Source organism: Formica exsecta, unplaced genomic scaffold (genome assembly GCF_003651465.1).
Source record: "Formica exsecta isolate Colony F162 unplaced genomic scaffold, ASM365146v1 scaffold174, whole genome shotgun sequence".
Taxonomy (NCBI): Eukaryota; Metazoa; Arthropoda; class Insecta; order Hymenoptera; family Formicidae; genus Formica; species Formica exsecta.
This window is the reverse complement of record NW_021849056.1, coordinates 255388-268078: the sequence shown is the minus strand read 5'-3', so window position 1 is coordinate 268078 and position 12691 is coordinate 255388. Positions and strand designations below refer to the sequence as shown.

The 12691-nt window shown below is 34.6% G+C and overlaps 1 protein-coding gene across 3 annotated transcripts in view; it reads left to right on the top strand.

Annotated features, from left to right (window-relative positions):
• LOC115233379 overlaps positions 1-12691 on the top strand; it is a 249668-nt gene that overhangs the window by 192248 nt on the left and 44729 nt on the right. For all 3 annotated transcript variants that reach the window (XM_029803754.1, XM_029803755.1, XM_029803756.1), the window contains exon 3: positions 6639-6783. In XM_029803754.1, the coding sequence (XP_029659614.1) occupies positions 6639-6783 (145 nt within the window). The remainder of the gene's footprint in view (positions 1-6638; positions 6784-12691) is intronic.

Sequence of the window (12691 nt, the reverse complement as noted above, 5' to 3'; positions counted from 1 at the left end):
TTACTGTAGACTTATGTAAATAGATCGAGCGCTTCCATTTGAAGCTTAAAGACAACATTAGTAAGAAAAAACAATAGAAAATAAGATGCTTTCCTTGTCTAATTGTGCAATTGGTGTAGAGAAAGAAAGAAAAGAAATAGTTGCCTCACACTCTTATTTTTCTGGTTCCTTTATATCGCCCCTTATCAGAGCATTATGTAATAAAGAAAGCATCTTGTATATTTCTGTCCATCAATTTTATCGAACAACTTTGTTCCCTTAACTGTCACATAAGAATGTTCAGTCTATTATATAAGTCTGATGTTTTTCCTTATAATAACACTCACTAAACTTTTAACAAGGCTTGTATAAAGCTTTCAATTTACATGTACTTAAAAAACAATGACTCGGAAAGAGTCTTTCATTCAGATCACTTTCTCTTACTGAATTCAATACAATTTAAAAAGAACTCTTCCTTATATAACTCATATAGAGAAAAAAATCCGAGAATCTCAAAAGATATTTTTGTTCTTTAAGCATATGTGTATTGAAAACTTTGTATGTAAGTCCTGTTAAAAATTTAATCAGGGTTCACTAAATTTAAGCAAACCAAGATTATTTGTCTTTGTAGAACGTAAGGTAAACTTTCTTCCTAATCTGTACAGAAAGAGACAAAGATTTCCATGTCACTATCCCCTTCGAATAACATTTGGTGCATCAGAACTTCTTCCAATTTGTATTAAATTCAGTAAATTTGTTATACAGGGTGGATCACTAAAGATGTTACAGGCTAATATTTCTGAAACTGAACGAGATATGAAATTCTTATTTTCCAATAACTAATTGGTATTTTAAAAAATTAATTCACACAATGCCCGCTTCGATACCAAATAGATGCTGGAAATTAAAGATTTTATATCTCGTTCAGTTTCAGAAATATTAGCCTATAATACTTTTAGTGATTCACTATTTAAGTTACTTATATACTTGGCGTTTTTTACCATAAAATAAAAATTGTTTGCTCACCAGTCGATGTGCGCAACAATAGAGTTGAAGAAGATACGTTGAAGATATATTGACCTGTAACATACAAATATAAGATTCAAATTATAGTAGAGCCCAAAATAATTACTATTTTAAGAAATTATTATAAAAATTATTATAAGAAATTATTATTATTGAGTATAATATTTGATACGTACAATAATAAGCGAGTCTTTTCTGTAATTCTTTAAAATTGTAAAATATGTTATTCGAATTATAAATAAAATTGTGATATTGATTATGGATTGTAAATATCGCATATGCATATAATAACTATGATATAGCATGACCCTCCTATAGTGTCGCAATAATATCTAGTTTATGCAATTTTATAATGCAAGAAAAAATATAAATGCTTTATTAATATTTTGTAAGTTAGACACACACACACACACACACACGATAAGTTGAACACAAGGATTACTATATGTTATAAATATTAAAAAATATGAACATCGCAAGGCCAATCGTTTTTATGCACTTGGCATTGCAATGTTGTTTCATAAAACATAAAACATTTTTATTTCGTTTTGTCTCTCTCTTTTTAAATGTGATATATCTGTTGTGTCTTTCGCAGCGAATGAGATAAATAATGTGACAGCATTTCTGTCGGAAACGACTTTTCGTATATGTCGTAAAATGCGTACATTCGGTTACCGCATCCGAGATATAAAGGCCTTATGCGCACTATATGCAATTTATAACGACGGGAGCGCACATCGGATGTGTATATATATATATATTTATATATTTTATATGGAAAATATAATATAAAAATATGAGCTTCCTTTCCAGCCGTCGATGCAATGTTTATTGCCTGGCAAACATTCGAGCTTTCGCATGTTTCTAGAAACCATATAATATTATATAGCTCTCGCACACATATATCCAGACTGTATACTCATCATTCATACTTATTCTCATCGATATAAAATTTATGAAACCTCTCGCGCTTTGTTAGAAAAATATTTTCCTTTTTAATATTCATTGCGTTATTTTGCAGAGAGGAGGAAGCTAGATGCGCGCGCGACGACTTTAAATTCGTCGCTGGAGATCTCTTTTTCGAACTCCGCATCGACGCGCGATGTATTTTCCCGAATATTTTCCGACATGTCCCTTGATATAGCGAGGCGTCTTTGTTACGGTCGACGGTGGCGGCGGAGAGGTTTCGAGCGCAGCTTCGGGCTGTTTTTCCGGTCGAGATTTCGTAGGCCGAGCTGCATATCCTCGAAGGAAGGATTTCGTTGTTTGCACGCACGACAATGGCCTGCCTCTCGGCCGCCACTCGGAGGCCCCTTTTCGTATCCTCCTTGGTACCGACTTAGAACGGCGAGCTTGTCGTAAGCTCGCTCGAGGCCTTCTTTCGCCTCGACGAGAAAGCCCAAAGAGAGATTGTACCTTCGAGGCTTCGCCGTTCCATTCTTGCGAGATACGTTGAAAGCTATGTAAATGTAAATTAGGTGGTCTTCTCATGGGCGCGGCTCCCTCTCCCCCTCCCCACCTCCCTTCTCTTTCCCATTCATGTTTACGTCACGCTATTGCCTTTCAGTCGAGATTTTCCTTGAAGATGTATCTACTATCTAATCTCGCGCGATCTCTGAACTCGTCCTTGGACCTCTCTGTCCACCTTACTTCGATTTTTTTGATATATACAATTTTTGATATTTTATTTAGATATAAAATGAACGACTCAATGTGTGATTAGACTCAATAATCAGAAATATATGAAATTAGATAATCGGTGAACCTCGAATCTATATGTGCGACTGTACCGGTTCATTTACCCCAAATGTACGTCAATAGCATGCGAAAGGGTAATTTTGCAAGCGCTCTATACAACCCTCATCGCAAGAGCAACCCTTTCTACTGTCGGCTTAAGTCTACAATTTCGCTGTGTATCCTCCCCTCCCTCCTAGCGTTGTAGATTACTTAACCCTACGTTTCGCGCATGATCGATGACTCTCGCCATCGGAATTGACAAGTGCTCGTCCGGTTGACACACGGTCGATCGGCGAGCACGTTATTAAACCACCGTTCGCGTACGGACGCAATCCTAATACCGGCAGAGTACACAATTTGCCGTGCGCAAATAGACCCTGTAGATCAGTCTGGTGAATCACCGACTATATTGCCGATAATAATGCGATCGCAAATTAGACTGACTTTTATTCAACTGGATCCCGGCAATTATATCTGACTGTGGCACGTTCATTACCGTAATGAACGTACGTTTATACGGTTCCTGCATCGAGCAAAAAATATTTCCCTGATACAATATATCGCGATAAATGTATGGAGTAATGCACCGATGGTATTTTAAAGTTGAATTTAAAACATCCTCAAATTAAGGATGTATGTGTCAAAACATTGACAAAAGCATGAAAATTTCGTAGACTGTTCTATTATTTTTTTTTTTTTTGAGTGTCTATGTAAAACAGCACAATTTTTTTAACCAACAAAATAAAAATTTTTACATATATTAAGAAAACTCTAATAAATATTTATGCAAAAATTGATTTAGATCCACTCGTTTAAAAGTTAATTTACTAAAAATTGTAGAAAAATATTATCTTTCTCTCTCTCTCTTTCTACAAATTACTTGTTTTTTTTTGTTTCTTGCAGTTGATTTCAGGGGATATTCACAATCAAAAGTTTTTGTCATAAATTAGGAAAAATATTAATTACAACTATTTTCTTTTACGAAAACGTTAAAAACCATATTATTTTGTAATATTTTAATTTTTTTTATAATCCAGATTTATTTATTTGATTTTTCGAACAATATAAATATAAGAAATATGTTTTTTTTTTTAATTTTGATAGTTTTTTGTTATTATTGTACAGTCAAAACATCCTTAATACAATTTGCCGTAATACACAATAATAATACGGATCAGAATTGTCAAATAACATTAGGGTAATCGAATTCTTTATTTTATAATTATTATCGAAAATCCGGTCGTACAATCGATATAAGACATTAAATATGCATCACACATCGACATGTTATTTAAATTGAAAACTTGAGATATGTCAATTTAAAAAAACTAGCGGTTTGATTGACGGGATGTAATAGCCTTGAGTAATTGCACTCTGTGCAATTTATTGATAATAGCGAATAGTGAGTGTAAAATGAATTGGCGTTCATATATATTGGAAGCATTATTTTCTCGCACATCAAATATATGCGCATAGTTTCCCGTATAGGATATTCTCTTCAATGCACAAGCTTTCAAATGCAGAATACGAGGGATAATAATTCATATAAATGGTAATAATTATAAAATGTTTGTAAGTGAATGTGTTTGTACAATAAGTACGGAATTACGTTGTTAAATTCCCGTGATTTTATGAATTCATTTGAAATTACCAGCAACTTGTAGGATAGACAAAGTTCACATTTTTAACTGTTGGCTTTATTCTGCAATTTTATTCTCGACAGCTTAGTTTTTCGAATAATTACTCTGTTCTAAATTTTATCTGGGAATATTACCTTTTTCCTTCTCTCCACTCTCTGCTTATCTATGCAACACGTTATACCTCGTAACTTAACAGCCACTAGCAAATTCAATGGCCGGCTTATCGTAAATTTCTTTGGCCATTGCGCGAAAAATGCCTTGTTACGACTTGCGCGTTTCATATTGTAAGTAAAAAAAGATTTAAAGTCTGCAATATTTTGAAATTATGATATTTCATATTTCATTCATTTGTGTGTGAATGTGCACGATTCACATTGTGTGTTTTATCATCGTACATTATTTAATAATTATATAATAATTATACAATAATTATACAATAATTATACAATAATTATATAATATCAGCTATACTATATCAAAACTGCGAAATTGGCAAAATTAAACTACAGTTTAAAAAAATCAGCATTTGTTTCAACAATTTAGAAAAATTCTCGATTAGAAGAATCCATTTATTAAAAAATGCGATTTATCTTAAGAACATTTTTAAAATTTATGACATAAGGCACATGAATAATCAAATTAAAATTAAGATAATTTAAAAAAATGCATTTATGACTTTATAACATTATAACTTTAATAATTTTGCAATATTTCGCAGTTTTTATACGACTTCTGATATCTTCACGTCATGCAATTACTCATCGAGCGATGATTTTTATCAAATCGACTGTATCTGTTACAGATGAATAATCTTGAAAGCGACAAAACTCGCAATTATTCTGTTATCTATTACAAAAGATTATTTTTCAAAATTGTTAACCATAAGTTAACTTTTTATATAAATTTATAAAATTTACATAAAATAAGATATATGTGTGTCTCATACATATTTTAATCTCTCTCAAGAAAATTTTATTTTATGTCTCTTATAATTTCATCTCTCTTATAAATTAATATCATGTGATAGAGCTAAATTTCATTCTAAATTTTCGTGCATTATACACAACGTTTTTGTGCGGCTCTTGAAAAAGTTAACGTCGCACGAAACAATCGATACCCCCCTATTCGCGTCTTTTTTATTATCTCGGCGCACCAGGATGCAGCTGTTTGTTTTCGGTTTCTTTCGCGTTGATCGCGGGGGTGCAACAAGTGTTACGTTGCTCGTGTCTCGAGGCAAACGAGCGAGATACAGCGCCGCAAATCTACGAATAAATTTCTTGCTCGCCAACCACGTTGCTGTTGCTCGAATTGATATCTACGGTCCGTATTTCAGGATTAACTACTCGACCGCGTGTCATTTTTATTTTGCGTCAAGCTGCGCTTTAAGCCGGTTTTACAAATGCTTCAACATAAAATTCAAAAAAAAGATAAAAAAGAAAAAAGCTGGCGCACACACACACGCATACCACGTGCACGGGTAGTCGCTTTATTAAAAGTACCCGCCATCTCGGGAAACGACGTTATTTGACGTTTACCCGAGCTTTTATAAGCTGCCATTTGACTTTCGCCGCGGTGAAATTACGGTCCCTTTATCATTGCTGCCCGATTCATAAAGAGCGAGAGAACGGAGTTAATGACATGTAAAAGAGAACATTTTTATTATTCTTCGTAATATGAGTAATATTACGGGTAATATGAATCTATATTCTTCATTTTTCTTGCACCTTTAGAGACGTCACAAAAAATTTAAGGGGAGAATTTTTCTTTTTTCAGTAACATTCGAAGCTTGTAAAATTTTGTCAACGTTACATTAATATTATTTGACGTTACGTTGACATTATAAAGTTTGATAAAAACGGGAAAACATGCAAGAGAAATACGCAGATGGCAAAAAAATATAGATAACGATCCCGACAAATTGAGAATCAAAATACATAGTAGCAATACGCAAAATAATACGAAAAAATGTATTTTCACGTTAAATGTACTTTCCTACCGCAGATGTGCAACAATATAAATCACATTCCCCGTGACGTTTCTCGAACAGCATCGATTGGGACTTTTAGTCCGTCGCAATATAAAACTATCTCCGTAAATCAAGCGCACGTCGTCCAACCCCCACGGTTCGCTCGATATCACGCTCGCGACATTTGCATCGTTAGCACGAGTAGATCCGCGCAAAAAAAAAAAGAAAAAAAAGTATCTCTCCCCTCAAGTGGCACGTACTCAACGAACGCAATTTTCTTTTGTTTCCAGGCAGACCTATCCTGCAGGAACACGAAGCAGACCGTGGGCGCGATTTACACGCGTACCAATTTCGTGACGTTGAAATATGTCACCGACGCCTGGGGCACCAACTCAAATGGCTTCCGCCTCGTCATCACGGCCGTCAAAGATCCGAGTGAGTATATGTCGATGCGAACCGTTAACTTATTCGCAAGTCAATCGACTTGCTGACGTCTAGATATGCAGATTAGTATGCGAAGTACTAAGGATGTTTGGCTGTACAATAGTAGTCAAACTGTCAAAACTGTCAAAATTAAAAAAAAAAATATATTTCTTATATTTATACTGTTTGAAAAATCTAATAAATAAATCGGGATTATAAAAAGAATTAAAGTATCACAAAATAATATGATTTTTAATGTCTTCGTAAAAGAAAATAGTTGTAATTAATATTTTTCTTAATTTATGACAAAAACTTTTGATCTGATGCTGGATATCCCCTAAAATCAACTACAAGAAACAAAAAAAAGCGAGTAATTTGCAGCAAGAGAAAGAGAGAAAGATAAAATTTTTAGTAAATAACTTTTAAACGAGTAAGTGGATTTAAGTCAAGTTTTGCATAAATATTTATTAGAGTTTTCTTAATATACGTAAAAATTTTTATGCTAAAATCAACTACAAGAAACAAAAAAAAGCGAGTAATTTGCAGCAAGAGAAAGAGAGAAAGATAAAATTTTTAGTAAATAACTTTTAAACGAGTAAGTGGATTTAAGTCAAGTTTTGCATAAATATTTATTAGAGTTTTCTTAATATACGTGAAAATTTATATTTTGTTGGCAATGTTTTTTTCTTGTCAAATTTGTCAATAACTGCTACAATACACGATTTTCCATAAGAATCAATAGTAACTTTAAACTTCAATAATTTCCAAATCATTAAGAGAATTGTGGTCAGATTTTGCACAGATAGAGAAGAAGAAATAATAGAACAGTCTACAAATTTTTCATGCTTTTGTCAATGTTTTGACATATGACATACATCCTTAAATAATTTCCTTGCAATTTTTCGCAATATTGAGAATACAAGAAATCCTATTATATTTCTGTTACATACTGTTTTGATAATAATACGCATTCTCCGACACTGTAATATGAATCATTAAACCATTCAGAATTAAACGGTATTAACCCCATTGTGTGTGAAAATCGGTATATCAATAAAATTGTGACTAGATTTTTCATGGCGTATAAAAGTTCCACTGTTTAATGTGATCAAATAATTCCCTCCTTTTCATTTTCAACATTTTCACTTTTCAGATTCGCAGCAGCTGAAACTAATCACTGTGAAATTTATCCATTGAAGCGTATACTCTTGATATTTGAGAAACATATTTCCGAGATAGAAATCGTGCTCGTCCCCGAGAATGGAAATGTCGAAGACTTTTCGCTATTCTCATTATTTTTCCTCGCCGTCGCTTTTGCTTCAGTGATTCTTTAATCCGCCTTTTAAATTGTATCGCGGTCTCCGCGACCGACTCGAGAGAGATCCAAGTTTATCATTCAATCGCTTTTATTCATTAGCCCTCAAGCTATTAAATTTGCCTTTCAAATACAGTTTCTTTAAAGCGCCATGTCAATTCCTCCTCGTGTTTGCAATCGTATTCTCTTTGGTGACGTTTAATGCACGATTTCAGAGTGCAGTCGCTTAACCGCACGATGAACCCCAGTTAACATTATAATGTTCTATTCGTGTGATGCTATTCGTACCAACGAATCCGAATATACAATTGAATCAGTCATCCGCAAAACATTACGACTACACACGTCTAACAGCTTTACCAGGTACTGAAAGCATTTATCTCAAATATTGACAGGTTAATGGCTTTGTTTGCATAGTTATTTTTTAGACCATGAATTCAAGAGAGAAAGAGAGAATCATATAAAAAAATTATTTCATAATAAAGATATATTTGCTCACTTTTTCCATAAACAATAATATATTTTTTATTAAAAAAAAAAAAAAAAATCATCGAGCCTGTTTCTATTTTTTTCAAACCTGATCATTCGTCACTAATGCGCTTTTGCAAACTGATTCGATTGAAAGTTTGTTACACATACAAAAAAAAATCGCGAAAAAAAAATCTTTGGCTTTGTCACTGGAGTCGGCTTTGTAAAATCCAAGACAAACAACGCTCGTTAATTGGCTAGTTTAATGAACTATTTTCAGGAGCTCGGCGAAACACGTGTATTCGGAGACCATTTTACATTTTGCAACGTGGCTTTGCGACGCGAGTAAAAAGTTAGTGAGTAAATATTGAACAAAATTTGTAATTGAAATAGGTGGCAACGCGGTAAGTGATGTCGTTATTGACTAATGTTGATTCAAATTTTAAATTTGGCGAGCGAACACTCGCGGGTCGATTCATCGATCATTGTTGCGTGAGATTTTGCGCGACAACAATGAAAGCATAGCAGCGTTTTAAAAACCGAATTTCGATTAGTTCTGACAGATAAATTACAGACAATGTATATCCAAAACATTATCGATAAATAAGGATACATTTTCTTTTAATAATACATACTCGTATTATTTTGTTTAATTAATTCATTATATTGACGATATCATATATACAGGATGTTCCAGGTCAGGTCAATGAAACTTTAGGATCTTATGGGAAATTGAGTTTGGAACAAAAAAATTCCTATAAACATAGATCCAGAAACGCTTCGTTAAAAAGTTATAACTAATAAACTTCGAAAAATCACGTTTTTTTGATGATTCTTAAAAATAACTTCAAAACCCTTCATTCATTCGAAAAAAGTAACAAAATATATCTGATGGGGAATTAAATAACAAACTAAATTACATCAATTTCATTTAATTCTGATAAGATGTTCAAAAGAAAATAAACGCAAAACAACGAAAAAGCAGAAACTTGAAAAAACCACCTTTTGATGGTCTTTGTGTAATCACTATATTTGTAGAGCAAACTTTGCAAATGCAAACATAAAAATGTTCTTATTAAATTTTGATTATACTAATTACTTACAGAGATTTATTAACTACAACTTTTTAACGAACACTCAAAAAAGTGGTATTGCAACTATAGCAAAAATTTTCTGGGTGCGCAAAATTAACTGAGGTACATAAAATTAGCAACATTTTTTTTTGAGTGAAGCGTTTCCGGACTTATGTTTATAGGAACTTTTTTATTCCAACTTCAATTCTCTATAAGTCCCTAAAGTTTCATTGACCTGGAATACCCTGTATATAGCTACCTGCTGCTTTTGTATTATATTTCAAACATACATCGGTGTGCGACATGCGTGTATCATAGATGCCGATCACGATTCACGCATCCATGGCATCTGGCGTGTTAATGAAGCGCGATCTCTCGGTCGTTCGCACGCCCAACAATTTTTCATTTTACGGGGTACAATATTAGGTGCGAGAATCGTGTCGGCTCGCAACGGCGATAAATGTACGCCGCTCTCGTCGACGATTTTGTCAAGCGAAGGACCTTCCCGAAGTCGACGAGAGATCGTTAATAATACGGCGAACATTGAAATGAAGTGCCCCGACATCTCGGCTGTCTAATACCGAGGAAAAAGCGTACCGCTTCCCTCGCTCGTCCGTAATATTTCCATGTAATAAGATACCTCAGAAATGAGCGTCGGCGACAAATGCAACCGCTATAACTTTTATATCTTCACGCCGGAATATTTTCATGAAAACGCACAAATGTGCAACGTCATCTCGCGCTCTCCTAATTAAAGAATACTCGCGCTGAAATACGGCTTTAATACACGGATATTGTATCGCATCGTTACGCGACGATGCGCAACTTGCATTTGACGATATATTTATTTTGACGTTATTGTTACATTCTTGGTTGCTATACATGATATCACGTTTAAATGCAAACAAGATATTATGAATACGGGCACATTGCTGAATTTCCTGTATATTTTTGAAAATATTGGACGATTTAGTTTTTCATATTTAGTTGTATTTACATTGTATGCTGATGGCTTATTTATAGAAATTTAATATTTCATAACATTATGATTATTTAATTTGATAATTATTAAATAAAAGCTACGTATTTTTTTCGACTACATATATACAGCTAGTTTCGATTAAACGATGAGAAAGTGGAGGATAATATTTTGCAATGTTCGCACAAATATCATGAAACAACGCGCGTGTGTGATAATACATATAATAGCGAATACGAAGTAAGCATTAATCTTAAGTACTATGACTTTGCCGACTCACACTCGAGATCCACATTCAAGACGACTTGAGAGTCTCAGCGAAGTAGCTATCCAGTCCCGGGACTCGACAGGTGTCGAACTTTAGCCTCTCCTCTGCCGAACAATTTCCTCAAGTTGTAATCTTCCGGCGGTTATAAGGAGCACTTGAAGGATAATCCGAGAGTTAATATAAGTTAGTTCGGAAACTCTGAATGCAAGGACGAAATCTCAGTCGCGTGCTCGATCATTGTTGTTCTTTGACGGTTATTCTATCAGCATCGCGCGAAGCGTACACATATTTATCCCGAAAGGGTTGTTTGTCAACTGTCTTTACTATGTTAGCAGAAGCAACTTTCCCAATTTCCGCAACGCGCATCGTCTTGCAATTTTTTGCAACAAGTTACAGCGGTAAACGCTTTTGCGAAAGCAACCAGGTGTCTTCCTCCCATGAGAAACGAGAATAGTTATCTCATGCAAAATGCAAACGACTGTTGTCGTCTCATAATTTTCATCTTTGCAAATGTAGATGCACGGAATGATTCGGGGATGTCATCTCACACATCGTCGAGATTTTTAATCTCGAATAACACTGGTCGACAAAATGAGATCTTTGGTTTTGCCTTAAGCTCTGTCAAATATTTTCTGGTAGATTTTTTAGCGCTGATTACAAACCTGGTCGTAAAAATGGTGTATTACGTCAAGTTTTCGAGAAAACCTCAGTTAAAGTTAGGCCTTAAAATAGGCGTTTTTGATATTTTTGCGTGAGTTATATTTTTCGATGGGAACATGCCCCAGAAGGTAGCGACAGCTCAAAATGAAGCTGAAGACTTATACTTTATAACAAAAATACCAAAAGTCCCAGGCAAGAAAAATTTTCCTGAAAAAAATGTGGTCGAAACATAAGAAACATTATTTATCGCAGTGTTCCCCAGTCATACGTCTCCAATTGTCCCTTATTAAAATACTAGTGCCAAAAACTACTCTAATTTTGTTCTTAAGTGATAGCGGCCACAAAAACCTACACATACTCACTTCCATGATTTGAATGATTTTTCAAAAATTTGTCATTTTGGATCCTCCATTTTTAATTTCGAAATTTCGACACGTGATTCGTGATGAGTGATCAGGCAAGCTGTATATACTGACTTTCATGATTAGAATGATTTAAAAAAAAAATTTAATAACGAATAATAAGTCTTGAGCTTTATTTTGAGCTGTCGCTGCCTTCTGAAGCATGTCCCTATCGAAAGATATAACTCACGCAAAAATGAGAAAACTCAAAAACGCCTATTTTAACAGCTTTGACTGAGGTTTTACCAAAACTTGACGTGATACGCCATTTTTACAGCCAGGTTCGTAATCAGCGTTATATAAAAATCTATCAGGAATGACTTGATAGAACATAAGGCAAATTTGGTGTTGAACAGTGTAAACGATTGCATCGCGAAATCTACTCGCCGATCATATTCGCTAAACAATCGATCGTCTGTGAATAAGCGCTTTTTTGGAGAGAGATCTTCTTCGGAAAATCCATCAAATCGAATCGAAATCGCTGGCGAACACATCGCCAATTCGTATCAACGTCAAATCAACGATCTCAACAGCCGTTGTCGCAGGAATCTCGCATAGCTAAACACGCGCTCGTTATCGAGCACAAATTCGGTTCGGCGATATCACGCGGTCGGTTGTAGCCAACGTTACACCAATTTACCGTAATTATGTAGAATGTGAACCGCGAGAGCGCGCGGCCGCGTCCCTTTCTCCCCCATCCTTTCGCACCAGCTCGTCCCTTTTAATGCACCGGTGCATCCACCCTCCCCCTCCCCC